Source organism: Schistocerca serialis, chromosome 2 (genome assembly GCF_023864345.2).
Source record: "Schistocerca serialis cubense isolate TAMUIC-IGC-003099 chromosome 2, iqSchSeri2.2, whole genome shotgun sequence".
In the NCBI taxonomy this organism is placed as follows: Eukaryota; Metazoa; Arthropoda; class Insecta; order Orthoptera; family Acrididae; genus Schistocerca; species Schistocerca serialis.
In genome coordinates, this window is record NC_064639.1 from 1,016,794,214 (window position 1) to 1,016,816,940 (window position 22,727).

Here is a 22,727-nt window from a genome sequence, read left to right on the forward strand (position 1 = left end):
GCTCAAATCTCTACAAAATCGAAGGCTTTTCTGATGTTCATTAAAGTCATGACTGACTTCATAGGAAAGATCTTGATGAAACAGTATATTGCTGTAATGTACAGACCTATACAGCAGGTACAGCAACACCTAAAGTTGGCCAAAGATGCTTGCAAACTGCTGAAAAAAGGAAGGAATTTACAGGATTCCTTGTAGTCATGGAGATTTGTACCTGGATAATACTAAAAGAACCACCAAAAAACAACTAGAAAAACACAAGGGCAGCTGTAGAAGGGGAGAAACAGACAAATCTGCTGGTGTCTAGTGTGCTTTGTGCCCAGAAGACCATCAGATTTAATTTGATAAGACTCAGGTACTGACAGCCACAAGCAGATAATACAAAAGGCTTTACAGAGAGACAATTGGGATTACCGAACATTCCAGTAATTTTAATCAGAAGGAAAGGAGGTGTGAAACTGAATGATATCTGGATTCTGATGCTGAGAGAGAGATGAATCGGTCTTCCATCATGTGCGTGATGGTAGCAACAGATAACAGCAACCAGCAGTGGCCAATTGCACTAGAGTTTTAAAAACATGTGACATCATGCCTCTGCACGGGAGCACACAGAAATGAAACTTTAATTTAGTCAGTCGCAAGTCAGGATGCACATCATACCTTCGAAGAATCCACAACCCCCCCCCCCCCCCCCCCAATGATATGTTTTGTAGGCTACCTAAGGCTGCTTTAATGTGAGCTCAGTGCGACCTAAAAAGGGGTGTGATTGTGACAGTTATGTACACAAGATATGTTGAGTATACCTTAAAAAACCTTGAAAATAAGTTTGTAATGGTGCACTCAAAAAATTTTGTCCATAAATAGTTAATTGTGCATGTAGTAAATGTTGATAATACTATTCGAAACAATTAAAGTAGCCAACAACCAATGTGATATGTGTATGTGCTGCCCCCCCCCCCCCCACACACACACACACACACACACACACACACACACACGGATGATTGCCATTTACAGTTACAGCACCACCTAATGTTCTCATTTTTACTTCAGCTCCTGTCAATATTAACCTACAGTTGCTTCTCCCCATAACCTCATGCTCTTTATCCACTGTTTTAAGTATTAGTGACATCAGCACTGTAGTTATTCTTACGCATTGTGGTTACTGTGTTACCATGTAAGAATGCTACTTTCTGGGTGGCATACAATGTATTGGTACTACTGGAGCTATAACTTGTAGGTACCACTCAAAACACGTCAGCTGGGCTGAAATAGTTGTGGTTGGATGGGATCCTCATTCCCAACATCAAAAGCCCATGAAACCAGTTGCTGATCAGTAGTGATTCTCTGTTAATGTGATAACTGACTACATAATTTACTCCAGAAGACTACATGAGCAATCCTTACCATCTTCTCTAATGTTTCAAATATATGGTTATTTGCATTAAAAAAGTGCAGGCAGTTTCCTCATCTTTTCTTAGTAGTATAACTGTTGTTATACTCCAGGTATCTGGCCTGTTTCATTTATTCATTGGTGGACAGATACATGCAGCTGTACTTTGAGAGCTCCTTGGAAATGACTGGCAGATTAGTTCCAGTGATGCCTCAAATAAATAAATTAATACAGTGTAAGGGTAGACAAGTATTAAATTAACCTCTAAAATCATTTTCTCTCTTGTAAAAAGCTACCTAATATTGTGCATGACTTATAAGGTTGTTTAATAAAAACTAAAATGATGAAAGTTCATATTTTTCATACGTACTGTGGAATTTCAAATTCTGTATCTACACTCCGAGTTCAATGTCCACTAGATTCTAGTTGAGTATTCATCAGCTGGATGACTGCTTTGTGATTATTGGTAGTAACATTATACACCGATCAGCCAGAACATTATGACCATCTACCTTGGTAGGCCGCTGGAGAGAGTTGGCACCACATCTACACACACAAGTCACTTAATTCCCGTGAATTCTGGAAGGAGTGCAGTGAGCTTTGATTCTGCATTCAATCGCATCCCTCTTGAAAAATGCCACTGCTGTTGGGAAATGTGATGGGCATGAAGTAGTGTATGTGGACTGCAATCAGTGTACAATACTCCTTGGCCATCATGGTGCCTTGTACAAGCACCACTGGACCCATGCATGCCCATGTGAATGTTCACCAGAGCATAACAGAGCTGCCACCAGCTTGTCTCTGTCCCGCAGTACAGGTCTTATGGAGCTGTTTCCATGGAAGACGACTGATTCACTCCTTCCCACTGGCATGATAAAGAAGTTATCAGGATTCATCATATCAGGCAGCACTCTGCCTCTGATCCAAGGTCCAGTGCTGATGGTCACCTGTTCATTTCACTTGTAGTTGCCAACGTCATGGTGTTAGCATTGGCACATGCATGGATCATCGGTTGCAGAGACTCATCATTAGAAGTGTTCAGTGCACTGTGTGTTGAGACATACTTGTACTCTACCCAACATTAAAGTCTGATGTTTCTTCTGCCACACTTGACTGCCTGTCCTGCTTTACTAGTCTGCCCAGCCTACGATGTCCGACATCTGTAATGAGGGGTGGCTGCCTGACCCTATGATGTCTGGACATGGTTTAACCTTGGTTTTTCTATATGTTGAAGACGCTCATCACAGCACTCCTTGAACACCTGACAAGTTGTGCAGTTTGCAAAAAGCTTATGCCTAGCCTCCAGGCCATCACAATACAAACTCGTATAGATTGCACACCTTCCCCATTCTACAAGCGGACAGCATGCTCACTGGTACTACACACACCGTACATGTGTCCGACTAGCAGTCATTCCTTGCGAGGTGATGCTGCTGTAACCTGGACAGATTTATATCAATAGTAGGTCGGTCATCATAATGTTCCAGTTAATCAATGTATACCTACACTGTTCATTGTTATGACAGTATGAGCACTTAAATATCAGTCATACTCTACATAACTGTTTCATTTTTGCAGGACATCCTTCTAGCCTTGTGTAAGTTAGTACACCCTTCTTCACAGAGGACGTTGATCAGTTAACCGAAGTTTTAATTTCAGTGACACCTTTATTAATATAGTATTATGTCTTGTTTCAAAGACAATAGAAGTATTGTTAAGCATAATTCAGTAGGATAATTTTTAAACTTTTTCTGTGACCATTGTATCTTCAGGATAAAATTGACAGAAAAAAAGAAAACATCCTTACACTTTACCTTCATGGGCAGTATCAGTGAATCCTCTATCACTCCTATAGAGACAACAGATAGTGGATTATGTAAGAACCTCTGTGGGGTTGTTCACAGATGCTGCTGCTGTGTATGGACAGTATAAGTGCTAGAAAACTGTAGTGAAGTGCAGAGGATTGATACATCTTGCAGGGATTGGCAGTTGCCCTTAAATATAAACAAATTTAGCCTGTTGTACATAAATAGGTGGAGAGATCCCTTCCTGAACCGCAGAGTAACCATGTAGGTGTAGATACCCTGTGAACAGCAGAAGAAGGACTACAGGCAGATTAACTATTCATAAATTTCCGGGAAGCATTTGACATAGTGCTCCACTCCAGACTGTTAGCCAATGATTCCTTACCTTAAAGTAACAAACATAATAATAATAATAATAATAATAATATAATAATGATAAAAAATATGAAACAAAAATAAAATCTCTTAATTGACTGAAATTTTAACAATCTCTTTTTTATCTTAGGAACTTTACTCAGATAAAAGTTGAGACTACTGAAACATGGATTATTTAAAATTAAATTTGTAGAAACAGAAGCTCAGATTACTGAAAGTAAGGTTGTATTAAATGATTTTATAATACAGGTACTAGTTCTGTAATGAAAACAGACATATGAAACAAAACTAAAGATCTTCAATTGAAAGCAGTATTTAGGTGAGCATTTATTCACTTTTCTGTAATATAATGTCTCCATAGACGAAACATACTGGTTACTGTGTGTGTAATATTCAGTTACTTCTTCACAACACAATGTATACATTTTTTCATGGAGCACAACAGATGTACTAGTTTCTTGCATGTGCAGCAGAGCTAAGCTGTTTTGGTTCTCTTCATGCAGTTTCACAAGTAACAGTACTTTCATTCATTTCTGGGTAATGTATGTTCCATATCCAGCTGACCAAAATCTTCAAGAATGTCACATTTTACAGCTGATGATAACATTGAACAAATCTGACATGCCAAAGGAGGCTATGCAAATGAGTCATCAGATTATTTTCATTCAGTTTCTCTGTGATGGATTTCAGAAACTTCAGCCTGGTGGTATGCTTAGGCACCTTTCTTGGTCTTTCATAAATCATTTAGGCATTCAGAGCTGACATACCTAGCATTCTGCAGAATACAGTCAAAGGCCATCTAGTTGTTCAATGACTGCACAAATAAACCGAGCACTTCTCATCTGCTGAATCAACTCCACTTTTGGTATTGTTGTAAAATGCAATGATGGCAGACTTTTTAGATGTGGGGTTGATGTCATTGTCATGGTATATTGAAGATTACAATACAACTGTGGTGTTTTTCTTAGATACATAACTAACTATGTACAATTGTTGCTGAAGCCAAGCAGAGTTGACTCAACAGGTCTGCTTTTATTTGGAAGGACCTCAAAAGGTGTCTTCTTTCTTATTTTTATCAAGGTATATACTGTTTTCAGGCCTTTCTTGTTCAGTACCTGCAGTATCTCCATTGTAGAGTACCAATTGTCAGTAATAATGTTCATGTTGGTATTGAAAATAGGTCTGCACTGAGGGCAGCTTGCATTGGCACAAACTTCTTTGTGTTCTCTTCACCCAAACCTAATCCATCAGAACCTTTTCCCATGTAAAACATATATTACAGGTATAACAGGTTCTGTCATTGGTCAGACACTGCATTTCCAACCCATATTTACCATGTTTATGTGACATATACATAACTTTGACAGTTCACTGAATGGACTAAGCATTTCATTGACATTTTCTTTGGCTTTTAATGAATAATTCTGCTGACCACAGATATTTCTAAGATTTGTGAAATAAGACAGGCCGGATCAAATTCCTTCCGGGCATTGTAGTCACTAAAATTGTCAAAACAGAGTGCCAATAATAAAATCATTGGACATTGATGCCCTGAATAATCCTCATCCAAAACCATTTGCTGTGAACAATGTTAGTACACTTTCCGGATGGATTTAAAGATGGCAGTGTGTCTAAGAAGTGACAGAAAACCTTTCAGTTCAACTTGATTTGCTTTTCTAAAAGCTGCATTGTTTGGACATTCACCACACAAATCCACAAGTAAGGAAAACCGTAGCTTGTAGCGTAAACATATACCCGGTGATCAAAAAGTCAGTATAAATTTGAAAACTGAATAAATCGCAGAATAATGTAGATAGAGAGGTACAAATTGACACACATGCTTGGAATGACATGGGGTTTTATTAGAACCAAAAAAATACAAAAGTTCAAAAAATTTCCGACAGATGGTGCTTCATCTGATGAGAAGCAATAATTAGCATAACAAAGTAATTCAAAGCAAAGATGATGTTCTTTACAGGAAATGCTCAATATGTCCACCATCATTCCTCAACAATAGCTGTAGTCAAGGAGTAATGTTGTGAACAGCACTGTAAAGCATGTCCGGAGTTATGGTGAGGCATTGGCGTCGGATGTTGTCTTTCAGCATCCCTGGAGATGTCGGCCGATCATGATACACTTGCGACTTCAGGTAACCCCAAAGCCAATAATCGCACGGACTGAGGTCTGGGGACCTAGGAGGCCAAGCATGACGAAAGTGGCGGATGAGCACACGATCATCACCAAACGACGCACACAAGAGATCTTTCACGTGTCTAGCAATATGGGGTGGAGCGCCATCCTGCATAAATATCATATGTTCCAGCAGGTGTTTATCAGCCAGGCTGGGGATGATGCGATTCTGTAACATATTGGCGTACCTTTCACCTGTCACAGTAGCAGTTACAAAACCAGAATCACGCATTTCCTCGAAGAAAAAAGGCCTGATAATGGTAGAAGTGGTAAATCCAAGGCATACCATGACTTTCTTGTCATGCAGTGGAGTTTCCACGACAGTGCTAGGATTTTTGGTAGCCCACATTCTGCAGTTGTGGGCATTGCAGACCCTTGGAGCGTGAAATGAGCTTCGTCGGTCCACAGAACTTTACTCAACCAATTGTCATCTTCCGCCATCTTTTGAAACCCACATCGCAAATGCCCTTCACTTCACAAAATCGCCAGGTAACAGTTCATGATGCCGATGGATTTTGTATGGATAGCATTGGAGGGTACCCCTAAGTGCCAACTAAACAGTAGTGTATGGAACGCCGGTGCGACGTGCGACTGCACGAACCCACTACAGTCTTCATTTCTTCCTGAACTGTCTCAGCAGCATTACACCTTGTGCACAGTCGGCCACTACGGGGTCTATCATCTAAACAACCCATGGCTTCGAACTTCGAAATCATTCTTGCCATAGCTGCATTTGTCAACGGACCTCTACTCGCTCGAATCCCCTTCCTATGGCGATAGGATCGTAATGCTGAACTAGCACATTCTCCATTCTGATAATACAGCTTCATTCAAAGCACCTTTTCAGGTAACGTCAACATGTTGCAACTGCTGGCGCATCTGATTCTCTCTCTCATTACAACTCCTTTTATACACGATTGTCATGCGCAGTCACTGACGTTTCGCTAATAAAACCCTTTGTCATTCCAAGCATGTGTGTCAATTTTTACCTCTCTATCTACATTATTCCATGCTTTATTAAGTTTTCAAATTTATACTGACTTTTTGATCACCCGGTACATGAGTCCTAGGGATTCACTACACTTGTAGCATCAACAGCAACCATAAGGCCCAGGGACTCATTCAACTAAAATTCTAACCTTCTGTTTGTTGTTTGCACATGTCCTCACATTCACCCTGACACTGAGTAAAATAACAGGCTGCATTAAAACTGATGTGAAAACATAACATTTACATAGATTCAAAACTTGAGTAGGAGTTCTTTAGACTTGGCTAGTGAATTAAGGGTTACCAAAGGTCCGAGTATATGCAATAGGTTCTCAGATGTGTAAGCAGCTCAAAATAATAGAACCTAGTCATTGTCCTGTATGATAGGTGTTCATCAGAGGTGCATTGGGGAAGTGCAGTAGGACTACTACTGTTCTCTTTATACATAAGCAAACTGATGGGTGTCATGCTTGTCCAGTTTGTGAGTATTTGCTGATGGTTCTGTAGTATACAGAGAAGTATTGTTCTTGAGTGACTGTAGAAGGATACAGGATAACTTGGACAGAATATCTATTTAGTGTGATGAATGTTAGCTTACTATAGATGTAGAAAAATTTAAGAATGCAGATGTGTAAGAAAAAACAACTCTATAACATTTGAATACAATATTAGTGGTATGCTGCTTGACTTAGTCATGTCGATTGAATACTTAGGTGTAACATTGCAAAGCAGTATAAAATGGAATAAGTATGTAAGGTTGGCATTAGGGAAGGCAAATGGTCGACTTGGGCTTATTGCGGAGAATATTAGGAAAGTGTGGCTTATATCTAAAAGTAAACATGTTCAGAACACTTATCTGTCCCATTTTTGAGTACTGCTTGAATGTTTCGGTTCCCTACCTGACTGGACCAGAGTAATACATCGAAACAATTCAATTAGCTGCTAGATTTATTACCAATGGGTTTGATCACCACCTGAATATTATGAAAATGGTCTGTGAACTCAAATGGGAATCCCTAGAGGAATAGGATCCTTTTTTCAAAACATTATTGAGAAAGTTTAGAGAACTGGCATGTACAACTGACTGTAGAAGAATTCTACTCCCACCAGCCTGTATCTTGCATACAAACTGCAAAGACAAGATAAGAAAGATTAGGGCTCGTATGGAGGCATTGTTTTTCCATCATTCCATTTGCAGGTGGAACAGGAAAGGGAATGACTGGCAGCGGTATGAAGTACCCTCCACTATGTGCTGTATCAGGGTGTATATGCCCCGGTACAACCAGAAAATATGGGGAAACTCCAGGAATATTTTCAACTGGGAAAAAACTGGGAATTTTTTAAAGTTCTAGGAATTTTTCGTTGTTTTAACTTTTAGTTTGGTAAGAACTGATACTCAAACAAAGAATTTTACTTTAACCCATTACTGTACAATAATACTACAGCAGTAAAATGTAAATGAGAGAATAACACAAAAATAAAACTTCAGGCAGAAAGAAAATGTGCCATTTACAACAACAAAACAGAGTGCATCTAGAAGCCAACAGCAAAATGTGTCAAGGGCTTTAGGACAAATACTATGCAATATTTCATAACAACAAACTACTTTCGATGAGCATGGTGTCTCAACTGTTTACATTTCAAACAGTTCATGGGAAAATATTGCAAGTGGTGGTACGAGAAGTGTTAAATTCAAAGTAAATTTCCTTTTATGCAGGATGAATTGCATTACGTGTGAGAATGTGCTATGAATTTCTTAAATCACAGGACATTTGACTCTCATTCAAAACCTAACATTTTGAGGACCAGCCACGGAGAAAAATTTTGGGCCCAGAATACAAGCAATTTAGGTCATTATTTAAAATTTTACTGGCACATATGTGTTTGATAAACTTTTAATGGTATCACACTCTAAAAACAGCCAAGCTTCAAGGTTAGTTTTTCATATTTATTAGGCCTTTCATAGATTACAAATTATACAGTAATGATGGCAGAAAGTATAATTATCCTTTAAAAACAGTGCGAGGGGAGTTCTTGAGCAATTGCACACGTAATTGGCTTTTCTGTGGAAAAGTCAAAGTGCTGGATGGAACATGTATTCAACTAGGTAACCCACCAAATATTCAGTGCGCATCAGTGAAATTTATAGCCGTGCTTGTCAGAAATATTCAGCTGCTGATTTTTAAGGTTTGCTTGTAGGATACTCCTTAACCACACCTTCAGAAAAAAAGCAAAAAATTTTGAAGACCATTATTATAGGTGAAAGTTTAACTTTCTCTGTAGCTGTTATCTTTTCCTCTTTGTGTCTTTGCACTGTTTAAAAGTGATGTTGCTATTACCTGACTACATAACGTGTCCTATGTTCTGAAAATCTGCTGTCATTGGCTGGCAAAATCGCAATCTTGAATTTAGTGCTATGGGAACTACCGTGCTGTAATTGGTGAATTCATATTTATTTTTTCGTAATATGAAAATATTCAGTTTACATGTTTCCACACAACCATGATCTTTCCAAAATGTGTTGTTTTTGCTGGATTTTGTTTCCTAAAGTGCGGGGAAGTTCTACACCAATTCATAAAATAACCATTCAAAGGACTGACAAGTTTTATAGCTCCAGAGAAAAGGATATTGTTGCCTAACAATGCCTATGAACCATAGACCTTGCCGTTGGTGGGGAGACTTGAGTGCCTCAGCGATACAGATAGCTGTACCGTAGGTGCAACCACAATGGAGGGGTATCTGTTGAGAGGCCAGACAAACGTGTGGTTCCCGAAGAGGGGCAGCAGCCTTTTCGGTAGTTGCAGGGGCAAAAATCTGGAGGATTGACTGATCTGGCCTTGTAACATCAACCAAAACGGCCTTGCTGTGCTGGTACTGCGAACGGCTGAAAGCAAGGGGAAACTACGGCCATAATTTTTTCTGAGGGCATGCAGCTTTTCTGTATGGTTAAATGATGATGGCGCCCTCTTGGGTGAAATATTCCGGAGGTAAAATAGTCCCCCATTCGGATCTCCGGGCGGGGACTGCTCAAGAGGATGTCATTATCAGGAGAAAGAAAACTGGCGTTCTACGGATCAGAGCGTGGAGTGTCAGATCCCTTAATCGGGCAGGTAGGTCAGAAAATTTAAAAAGGGAAATGGGTAGGTTAAAGTTAGATATAGTGGGAATTAGCAAAGTTTGGTGGCAGGATGAAGACTTCTGGTCAGGTGAATACAGGGTTATAAATACAAAATCAAATAGGGGTAATGCAGGAGTAGGTTTAATAATGAATAAAAAAATAGGAGTGCGGGTAAGCTACTACGAACAGCATAGTGAACTCCTTATTGTGGCCAAGATAGACACGAAGCCCACACCTACTACTGTAGTACAAGTTTATATTCCAACTAGCTCTGCAGATGACGAAGAAATTGAAGAAATGTATGATGAGATAAAAGAAATTATTCAGATAGTGAAGGGAGACGAAAATTTAATAGTTATGGATGACTGGAATTCGATAGTAGGAAAAGGAAGAGAAGGAAACGTAGTAGGTGAATATGGACTGGGGGTAAGAAATGAAAGAGGAAGCCGCCTAGTAGAATTTTGCACAGAGCGTAACTTAATCATAGCTAACACTTTGTTCAAGAATCATAAAAGAAGGTTGTATACATGGAAGAAACCTGGAGATACTGACATGTTTCAGATAGAGTATATAAGGTAAGACAGATATTCAGGAACAAGGTTTTTAATTGTAAGATATTTCCAGGTGCAGATGTGGACTCTGACCACAATCTATTGGTTATGAACTGTAGATCAAAACTGAAGAAACTGCAAAAAGGCGGCAATTCAAGGAGATGGGACCTGGATAAACTGACTAAACCAGAGGTTGTACAGAGTTTCAGGGAGAGCATAAGGGAACAATTGACAAGAATGGGGGAAAGAAATACAGTAGAAGACGGATGGGTATCTTTGAGGGATGAAGTAGTGAAGGCAGCAGAGGATCAAGTAGATAAAAAGATGACCGGCTAGTAGAAATCCTTGGGTAACAGAAAGAATATTGAATTTAATTGATGAAAGGAGAAAATATAAAAATGCAGTAAATGAAGCAGACAAAAAGGAATACAAACGTCTCAGAAATGAGATCGACAGGAAATGCAAAATGGCTAAGCAGGGATGGCTAGAGGACAAATGTAAGGATGTAGAGGCTTATCTCACTAGGGTTAAGATAGATACTGCCTACAGGAAAATTAGAGAGACCTTTGGAGAAAAGAGAACCACTTGTATGACTATCAAGAGCTCAGATGGAAACCCAATTCTAAGCAAAGAAGGGAAAGCAGAAAGGTGGAAAGAGTATATAGAGGGTCTATACAAGGGCGCTGTACTTGAGGGCAATATTATGGAAATGGAAGAGGATGTAGATGAAGATGAAATAGGAGATATGATACTGCGTGAAGAGTTTGACAGAGCACTGAAAGACCTAAGTCGAAACAAGGCCCCGGGAGTATACAACATTCCATTAGAACTACTGACAGCCTTGGGAGAGCCAGTCCTGACAAAACTTTAGCATCTGGTGAGCAAAATGTATGAGACAGGTGAAATACCCTCAGACTTCAAGAAGAATATAATAATTCCAATCCCATAGAAAGCAGGTGTTGACAGATGTGAAAATAAGCCACGGCTGCAAAAGACTAACGCGAATTCTTTACAGACGAATGGAAAAACTGGTAGAAGCCGACCTCGGGTAAGATCAGTTTAGATTCCGTAGAAATGTTGGAACATGTGAGGCAATACTGACCCTATGACTTATCTTAGAAGATATATTAAGGAAAGGCAAACCTACATTTCTAGCATTTGTAGACTTAGAGAAGCTTTTGACAATGTTGACTGGAATACTCTCTTTCAAATTCTGAAGGTGCAGGGGTAAAATACAGGGAGTGAAAGGCTACTTACAATTTGTACAGAAACCAGATGGCAGTTATAAGAGTCGAGGGACATGAAACAAAAGCAGTGGTTGGGACGGGAGTGAGACAGGGTTGTAGCCTCTCCCCGATGTTATTCAATCTATATATTGAGTAAGCAGTAAAGGAAACAAAACAAAAATTTGGAGTAGGTATTAAAATCCATGGAGAAGAAATAAAAACTTTGAGGTTTGCCAATGACATTGTAATTCTGTCAGAGACAGCAAAGGACTTGGAAGAGCATTTGAACGGAATGGACAGTGTCTTGAAAGGAAGATATAAGATGAACATCAACAAAAGCAAAACGAGGATAATGGAATGTAGTCGAGTTAACTCGGGTGATGGTGAGGGAATTAAATTAGGAAATGAGAGACTTAAAGTAGTAAATGAGTTTTGCTATTTGGGGAGCAAAATAACTGATGATGGTCGATGTAGAGAGGATGTACAATGTAGACTGGCAATGGCAAGGAAAGCGTTTCTGAAGAAGAGGAATTTGTAAACATCGAGTATAGATTAAAGTGTCAGGAAGTCGTTTCTGAAAGTATTTGTATGGAGTGTAGCCATGTATGGAAGCGAAACATGGACAATAAATAGTTTGGACAAGAAGAGAATAGAAGCTTTTGAAATGTGGTGTTACAGAAGAACACTGAAGATTAGATGGGTAGATCACATAACTAATGAGGAGGTATTGAATAGAATTGGGGAGAAGAGGAGTTTGTGGCACAACTTCACTAGAAGAAAGGATCGATTGGTAGGACATGTTATGAGGCATCAAGGGATCATCAATTTAGTATTGGACGGCAGCGTGGAGGGCAAAAATCGTAGAGGGAGACAAAGAGATGAATACACTAAGCAGATTCAGAAGAATGTAGGCTGCAGTACGTACTGGGAGATGAAGAAGCTTGCACAGGATAGAGTAGCATGGAGAGCTGCATCAAATCAGTCTCAGGACTGAAGACCACAACAACAATAACAACAACAACAAGGATAGAATGTATTTTCACGTGGGCTACTGCTTAGTTCACCAGGGAGAAAGTAATGGGGCAATCCGGGAAAAAATCCAGGAATTCTTTTTTTCTTGACGACATATACACCCTGTATATATATGGTGGCTTGCTTGGTATGTATGTAGAAGTAGATAATGGTCATATGGGATTTAAAATGACTCTCTTCTCTCTACTGTCTGTACATCATTCTTTGATGTTTTCCTGTGTACTACCTCTTTTTTCAATTGGGGATGGTATTTAGATTTTACCATCTCAGTTATCCTTACTTCAGTTATACTTTCACCACTTACATAAGTAGGTACTTTCTCTTGGCCTCACCCCATGTTAACTAATGATTATTTCTTGTTGGCTGCTGCTTCAGAACAAACAAGATTTAATATCTGCATAACCACTTTGTAGGCATGATTTTGCTATTGGGTACACTATTTGCAACAGAAGAGAAGCAGTCTAGTAAATGACTGTTGAAACAGGTACCATTGAGGCAAAACTGACAGAGATTTTAGATTTAAAGTGATTTCAACTTTTTAAACATTGTTTCTGCATGAGAATGAGATGGGTGAAAACAGATAATTTGTGAGGAAATAACTGCAAATTCTTGAAAGAAGGAAAAATTGCTCCAAACTTAAGGTCTTTGAAAGTTGTCAGAAGTAATACTGGGGTAACATAGACTTCAGATTCCAAAATTCTCATAATAAGTTTCTGGCAATTGATAGACTAATATTGAGAGCTAAAACCAAAATAAGTCACTGAACATAAATAGAAACAAAGAAGAGCAGAAGATCAAATAAGGATGGGGGTGTAGGGGAGATAATGTGTGGAAACAACTAAAGAAATAAGTTATAATAAAATGTCAATAATTTAGAGAAAGATGATAAAAAGACATTGATAAAGTAGAAAACAGATAGTGAAAGCATACAGGAGAAAGATATGGAAGAGACTTGAGAAGTTACGATCAAGTGTGAGATGAACAGATTATTTGTGGAAGAATGACTTTCCATTTCCAAAGTTTTGAAATATTGGTTTTAGGAAAGTGTTTCAAATGATCTGATTAGGTCCCTTTATAAAGGGTGTTATCAATGTAAAAAGAATTTTTACTGATGAATGATGTATTTCATACTGAAGACAGTTCATCATTCAAATTGATACAAGTGGTGATAAAAGCAATAGGAGAAGCTAGACAAAAGTTGATCAGTCAGTAATCTGCATGTTCACTTTCTCATATTGCCCTTGCCATCACAAGCACTTTTCTATTCCTTCATCAGAAAAGTTCCAGGACAGTTTATGTTACCTGGTATGTGTGTATCCTTGAAATGACCTTGGCCATGTTTCTGTGCAAACTCTTTAGCTGGCAGGGCTGTGCTAAGCAACAAACTGTTTGGGTTCTTGGCACATTAATTAACGATGACACAATGGATGCTGATTGTGGGCAAAGGGTGAACATTAAGTTTGGGAAAGCCCCTTGTGAGACGCGGACTATGATTAAGGAAACATATGCACTTTCAAGAAGTCGTGTTTTTGACTGACACGAAAGATTTCGTGAAAGCAGAGATTCAGTGCAAGACGATACCAGAACTGGTCGCCTGTCTACAGTACATACTGATGCAAATGTGGAATGTGCAAGGCAGTTATTGCAAGAAGACCATCATGTAACTGTGCGTGCAGTATCAGAAGAACTTAATTTGAATCATGATGTGTGTCATAATATTTTACACAAAGATTTTGGGAAACACAAAATTAAGGCAAAACTTGTCCCTCACACACTAACAGATGAACAGAAAGAGGAAAGACGAAGAATTTCTGCTGAACTACTAGGTAGAGCCAGATGTGATCCCATATTTCAGTTAAAGATTATTGCTGGGGTGAAAGTTTGTGCTACCAGTATTACTGTCATATAAAGCACCAAAGTGTTGAATGGTGGAGTCCTGGATCGCCAGCCTCAAGAAAAAGTCAAACGACAACATTTGGTAACAAAGACAATGCTGGTCACATTCTTTGATAGTAAAGGATTAGCTCACCATGATTATGTTCCTCCAGGTCAAATAATGAACCAGACCCTTTACATCAAAGTCTTGAAACGTTTGCGACTTGCAGTTCGACATCGGCGCCCTGATTTAAGGCATTCTCAGGACCCGTTCTTAGTGCACGATAATGCAAGACCCCGCACTGCTTCATCTGTTACCATGCTTTATCGGTTACCGAGTTTCTGACCAGACATTCTGTAATTGACATCTCACATCTACCATATTCGCCCGACCTCTCACCTTGTGATTTTTTCTTGTTTCGGTAAATGAAAAGGCAACTGAAAGGAAAGCTTTATCAAGATATCAAAGACACCCAATGGGTAGTGACAAATGACCTTACAAGCATTGCAGTTGAAGATGTCCTTGCTTGCTTCAAGACCTCCAGAAACATTGGCAACTATGTGTAGATAGCCAAGGGGACTACTTCAATAGGAGATAGGATCATTACTTGGTAAGAATGAAATTACGTTTTTAAAAAGCCTGTCCTGGAACTTTTCTGTCAAAAGGAGTATGTTGGTGGTGGGCAGCATAAGACAGATTTTCCAGTGGGGCTGTTCACAAGAGTGTCAGATGCTTGCTTAGAGGTATTTTAGAGCCTCGGAAAGGTGTCACTGTGATGAGGTGGGTGGACCAGCATTGTTCCAGATAGGAGATTTCAAGTTTTAGTCTCACTTCAGTAATGTGTTGAGAAAATAGATTTACATTATATGAATGAGGTGAATCAGAAACATGAGTTTCTGCTTTCATTTTTTCATTTTGTAATTTTTAACTTTTTCATTTCTTAATTTTTAACTTTATCATTTCTTCATTTTTAACTTGTCATTTGCTGTCTCCACCACTTCTAATTTCCCAGTTTTCAAATAGGTATGTTGCTGAATTTCTATTACTCATGTTTTCCTTCTGTCTCCTCTTTGCCCCTTGATTTTGAATTATTGTCTTACATAAACCTGGTATATTCATTTCCTCTAACCATTTTGTCTCGTTTACAAAAGAGTCAGCCTTATTTCACTTTGGAGATGTGTAAACCAACACTCCATAAACACTTAACGTTAATGGTGTAATGACTGAATAAGAGAGGAAGTGGTATATGTGTAGAAAGGAGTAGTGTGACGAGTGTGAGGCCCATTGTCACTTTTCAGATAGGATAAGAGATACCAACATTAGAAGTAATGTGTTAGTGGAAAAGTAGGTAGCAGCAGGGACAGAATGTGGAATTAACTAGAGTTGAACGAAAGAAGGAAAAAATGTGGAAGGAGTCACAGTTTATCTCTTTTCATAATCACTCTTATCCAAATGTTTGCAATGAAGTGTGTCATACATAGTTAACATACACAGTTATACACATCATCTCTGTTCTTTTATTCTACATTAGAGAAAAATGCTTCCATAATCTGATATCATGTAAGAACTGTTAAATATGCCTTTTGTATTTTGTCAAAGGAATATGAGTTTGGATATCATTGCAAAATCCCTCCATGCTGCATTCCTCTGTTCTGATTGCCATTTCTGCTTATGTTTCTAGTTAAAACTTCTGTCGGTGAATTCAGAAGAGTTCATGAAATATTTCAACCAAAGCCATGCCCTGTATGTTAAGTATCAGGTTATGATTCACAAAGAAACTCCCGAGGAATGCAACAGATTAAATTACTGTGAATTCCTCATTGACACGCCTCTCAAGGTAGTGTACAAACTTAACACAATTGTGTGTTTTTTAACTTAACGGTTTGCTGTGCCATTCGCAAGGCTGTAATGTACAAATATATATATATATAATTGATTAAATGACCTATAAAATTCAGAGTTAGTCATTAGTATTGGATCATATATTTTGTGTGTGTGTGTGTGTGTGTGTGTGTGTGTGTGTGTGTGTGTGCGCGCTAATGAAGGTAAATAGGCTGTGCTCTTTATAACAGGAAATAACGACAAAGATGGGAGGGTGTGCAGTGATTATGTAACTAATTATTTGACATCAGAATTCCTTACTGATTGAAAAAGGCATATGCACAATATCTCACTTTTATTGGGACAGTTGAAATAGATCATAAAATCCTTGTTGTGGTGTTAAGTGCAGAGATTGGTTTGATGCAGTACTCTACACTGTAGTCAAACCTTGGTCTCACTCAGGACTGTAGCCCTGCAATGATGTTTGGAATTTCATCTTTCTATTGCTACACATTACATGAAGTCATAATGTACTTTTCACTTTTTAGAAAACCACACAGAGTATTACGGAAATCACTGTGAACACACAACACGTCATCCTAGCTTAATGCCTCTCCGCACACTGACTCATCAGATATGCAGCTCTCGCCACCTAGCGATGCAAAGATCTACTACTCCTACTTTCCAGATGGAAGCACCAGTCCCGAAAATTTTGGATTCCACCTCCTAAAACATAGAAAATGATAGTTGTACAGCTTTATTGGGGTGTTTCATATGGTACTCTCATTATGTCTGCAATACAATCATTCTGTAATCATTTGTTCCCATGAAAAATCAAATCAAAACACTGGCAGATACTCTGCAGTAGCTTGCCTCTATATAAGATCAGTCCAAAAGTTTGTGTTCTATATTGTATACATACATGGTTTTCATAATGCATACTTAACCCATACATTTCCCTGCCTCTACTATAATCTTGCACTTATCCACAGAACTGTCCCTGACCCCAATGTCTACAGCTTATGTTAGTGAAATCTACTTGGGAAAGTATGAAGTAATGCCTTGTGCAAAGGAAATGTATGTAAACAATCTCAACATTTCTCCAACCGGAATATTTGTTAGATTCATTTGTTACTGAGCACAGCCTAGTTATCTCAGTTTGTTACCAAATCGCATTTACATTTGAAATTTTTGTGAAGCAAAGAACATTAATTTCAGTTGATAGATAAGCAAAATATTGATTGTATCAAAAGGAAAATTCTTTTGGGAAAATGTAAAATTATGTGAGAGAATTTCTGGCCAGTACTTACCTTCAAGCTGTGAAATATCATTACTGCTGAGAGGCACATATAATGGCCTGCACCACTATCCTAGCTTTTGTAACTAATAGTTCCTTCCTCCCTCCCCCCCCCCCCCCCCCCCCCAAAAAAAAAAAAAAAAAAAAAAAAAAGAAGAAGAAGAAGAAAGAGCGTTAGGTTGGGTGCATTTAAAAAGGAAGGGCAGGTAGCTCAGACAACAGGATGAGAGGGACACATCTGTTGTGAAGATGACAGGAGACAAAGAGAACTCTTTCTCATGTTGATTTTTGTCTTCCTTTGTCCTCACAACAGGTGGATCTGAGTGACATGTCTTTCCTTTTTAACCGTACCCTAACTGTCCCGTTTTCTGGAAAAGAAACTACTAGTTTAAATAACGAGGAACATCTTGTATATTTTTATATCAGCAGAACAGATATTTTGTCTCTTGAAAGTAAGTACTGCCTAGCAATTCTGTACTACAATAATGAACAAAATATTGAATTCTTTAATTTATTGATGAAGGCTTTCACTTGTTAATTGTTATATTTTTTCACTGGTGCTATCAAATGCTGTAACCATATTTCCATACTTTTTAAACTGACTGACTGATTTTCTATTGATATGAAAGTTTGGATCTATGTAAAATCTACATCTATATTCTGAAAGATGCTTTATGATGTGTGGCAGAAGATTTAAAAATATTCAGCAGGGTATACTGCTGCTCTTGTGCTAGAATATTTGCGCATTGCTCTAATTGTGTGCATAATTTATTTTGTCCTAATTATATGGATTTGTTAAAAAAAAAACTGCATTTAGATGGTTCCCATTAGGTAATAGGAAGATAATGAAGTGTCCCACTGTGTTTAAATCATTCAGGATTTTCAGCATGTGCTCACAAGAGTTCAAAAAACTACTTACAGTATTTTTATTGCTCTTTACCATCAATCTTCCTCATATTTTGTAGCTTTGTACAAGTGTAATAAAATTAACTGCATTATTTTTATGTTTTGTGCTACTGGATAACAGAAGAAGAAAGGTATTGCATTTAACAATCCAGTATCATTTGAGTGTATGCGACTCAGTACACTTACCTGTATAACAGTAGAAAGATTTTATACAACACTGCTTATTTATCAGATCAATTATCAATCTCATGGGCTTCTAACATGTTTAAATATATTACCCAAAATATAAAACTTCTCTGTGTGTCATGTCGCAATGTTATGAAGGATGAATATTGGCTTGTAACACCCAATCTCCGTATACTTATGCTGATTTATTATGATACGGAAGTGTAAAAGTAAAAGTTAAAAATTACAAGTAAGAAGTTGACAATAAGTGAGCTGGTTTTTGATGGAAGAAGTCAACAACAAACAAAGGCAAGAGCAAGGTTTTAATTTTATGTAACGATTCCATTAACCCTTTTTTTGGGGGGGATGTTAAAGTGGAAGATGATAACGAGAATGCCTGTAAATCTGCTTAAGAAGGATCTGAAAGGTAGGTTGGAACAAGTGAATGTGAAATCATCTTGACAAATTCACTAAGAATTATCAGAATCTGACCTTGAATCTGTTTTGTATAATAGCATTGATGTGAGGCCAGCCCCAATGAGGGGCAGAGAGGGGGGGGGGGGGGGGGGTGCAAAATCCTCAGGGTCCAAGGGTTCGGATCCTCCAAGGCGCTCAGTTCACAAGTATCAGACTGCTGTAAAATAAGTCATGTATCATACACCACTGGAAAATAAATTAGTACACCTGGAAAGACAACATCGATATTAATTCAGTGGGGGCATATGCTACTTGGGGGTATTAGAGGCACTGATGAGAGTGCCATCTGTGTTTACCTTTAACAGGGAGTGCTTGCAGCCAGAAGGCTTAGTGTGGTGTAAATGTGTGAAGCAAGCACGCAAGCATGCCATGGAGACACACTTGTGGTTCCTACAGCCAACTGAGTGAGTTTGAAAAGCATCTGTTTGTGGCCTTCTGTGTGGCGGGATGGTCCTTTCAGAGAATTGTCTCACATGTTGGACATGCTGCGCCTTTTGTGCAATTATGCTGGTATCAGTGGTCACGTGAACATCCTCACACCCATAGACGAGGTTTTGGGCATCAATGCAGCATAGACGCCCACCAGGATTGTCGTACTGTATGGGCAGCAGTGGCAGATCATACACCTACTGCCGCATAGATAAAGAGGGCTTGTGAGCCCAGACATGTCAAGACGAACTGTTGTGAACCAGTTATTAACAGTGGGACTATAGGCATGAATACCTCTAGCCCATCTTCCACTCATGCCACACCATTGATGTGCACAGCTCAACTAGTGCCGTAAGATGATCACTTGTAAGCCAGAATAGTGTGCTGTGATCTTCAGCAATAAAAGCAGATTAGGGCTGCATTCAAGTGATGGTCTTTTGCATGTATGATGTAAACCTGGTGAGCGCTGCTTTGTAGAGAGCATTAGTTCAAGACACTCTGCCCCCACCCCAGGCCTTGTGGTTTGGGGTGTGATAAGCTACAACTCTTGTTCATCTTTGTTGTTTCTAAAGGGACCACTAACCGGCACTCATTATGCAGAATGTTGTTAGTCCTGTTCTTTTGTCATTCTTGCAATAGAAAGGTGATGTGTTGTTCCAGCAGGATAGTGCTTGCCCACAAAACTCAACATGCTCTGCAAGATGTGCACCAACTTCCCTGGCCAGTGTGATCTCTAGACTTGTCTCCAGTCTAACATGCGGGATATGATTTGGACGAGAAGTGACAGGTGTGACTCATTAACCAACAACTCTTACAGAGCTATGTGAACAGGTCGAACAAGCATGGAATAATGTATCCCAGGACAGTATTTGCCATCTGTATGATCAACTGGATGCCAGAGTCAGTGCCTGCATTGTCACCCATGGAGACTACACCACATACTAATATGGGTGTTTCAACATGGGTCGATAACTGGTACCTCAGAACTGCTTGTGCTGTTGATCTGTAAATGAAATCATTTCGTGTACTCCATATGCACTATTGCAACAATAAATCTTCAGTGAACTGGACAACTCTAAAGGAGTGTGCTTTTTTTCCTGGTAGTGTATAATAAATAAAAGAGCATTACCCAAGCATCAGCAAAGCCAATCTAGCTCTTGCTTTCCAATTCAGTTCTTCACTTTTATGTTTCGTCCAGACCAATTGCATACAACTGTGTTTCATGTTTAATCTTGAATGCACAGTATTTTCTTTAGATACCTTGTGATGGAGTCAAAATTGTGAATTCTTTAAATGTTGTTGGCAACTGCTGTGAATTATAATTTAGTAGGATTGGCAACAACATTCAAAGATAAGGCATACTGATTCCAACACAGTATGATTTTACATGAAATATGCAGAAAATATTTTGCATTCAAGAGTAAACACAAAATGAAATATGATTATTTCTATATACAGTACTTGCCATTAAAATTGCTACACCACGAAGATGACGTGCTACAGATGTGAAATTTAACTGGCAGGAAGAAGATGCTGAGATATGCAAATGATTAGCTTTTCAGAGCATTCACACAAGGTTGGCGCAGGTGGCGACACCTACAACATGCTGACATGAGGAAAGTTTGCAACCGATTTCTCAAACACAAACAGCAGTTGACCGGCATTGCCTGGTGAAACGTTGTTGTGATGCCTTGTGTCAGGAGAAGAAATGCGAACCATCATGTTTCCGACTTTGATAAAGGTCGGATTGTAGCCTATCGCGATTGCGGTATCATATCATGAGATTGCTGCTCGCATTGGTCGAGATCCAATGACTGTTAGCAGAATATGAAATCAGTGAGTTAGGAGGGTAATACGGAATACTGTGCTGGATCCCAACGGCCTCATATCACTAGCAGTCAATATGACAGGCATCTTATCCGCATGGCTGTAACGGTTTGTGCAGCCATGTCTCGATCCCTGAGTCAACAGACGGGGATGTTTGCAAGACAACAACCATCTGCACGAACAGTTCGATGACGTTTGCAGCGGCATGGACTATCAGCTCGGAGACCATGGCTGCGGTTACCCTTGACGCTGCATCACAGACAGGAGCACCTGCGATGGTGTACTCAATGACAAACCTGGATGCATGAATGGCAAAACGTGTTTGGTGACATCGCAGTGAATGCACATTGGAAGCGTGTACTCGTCATCGCCATACCGGCGTATCACCTGGCGTGATGGTATGGGGTGCCATTGGTTACATGTCTCAGTCACCTCTTGTTCGCATTGATGGCACTTTGAACAGTGTATGTTACATTTCAGATGTGTTACAACCCGAGGCTCTACCCTTCATTCGATCCCTGTGAAACCCTACATTTCAGCAGAATAATGCACGACCGCATATTGCAGGTCCTGTACGGACCTTTCTGGATATAGAAAATGTTCGACTGCTGTCCTGGCCAGCACATTCTGCAGATCTCTCACCAATTGAAAAAGTCTGGTCAGTGGTGGCTGAGCAACTGGCTCGTCACAATATGCCAGTCACTACTCTTGATGAACTGTGGTATCGTGTTGAAGCTGCATGGGCAGCTGTACCTGTACACGCCATCCAAGCTCTGTTTGACTCAATGCCCAGGCTTATCAAGGCCTTTATTACGGCCAGAGGTGGTTGTTCTGGGTACTGATTTCTCAGGATCTATGTACCCAAATTGCTTGAAAATGTTCTACTATAATATATTTGTCCAATGAATACCCGTCTATCATCTGCATTTCTTCTTGGTGTAGCAATTTTAATGGCCAGTAGTGTAGTTGCTCTGTAAGAATTGTAAAATTAAGAAATGAAATGATATGAAAGAGGGCCATTGGCCTTTCTGATGCTCAGAAGTAAAGAGGTAATGTTCTTCTTTTGTTTGGCTGTAGAATAGGCAACTTACCTGGGAACTCCCATATTACTTAATGTGACATTATTTCTTCATCAAAGAGCCTTGTCCTTCAGATGTTCATCTCGGAAAATTGGAAGTACAAATAACGGAAATTTCCTAATAATATTGGAGCTCTTGAGTCATTATGATCCAATTCTTGCAAAATACGTTAGCAA

General features: G+C 39.2%; 1 protein-coding gene across 2 annotated transcripts in view; it reads left to right on the plus strand.

Moving 5' to 3' along the window:
* Window positions 1–22,727, plus strand: part of LOC126458431 (arginyl-tRNA--protein transferase 1) — a 155,473-nt gene that overhangs the window by 73,767 nt on the left and 58,979 nt on the right. The window contains exon 7 of one of the 2 annotated variants that reach the window (XM_050095486.1): window positions 16,232–16,387. The exons of the other annotated variant lie outside the window; for it this stretch is intronic. Within the exon in view, the coding sequence (XP_049951443.1) occupies window positions 16,232–16,387 (156 nt within the window). The remainder of the gene's footprint in view (window positions 1–16,231; window positions 16,388–22,727) is intronic. 2 annotated transcript variants of the gene reach the window in all.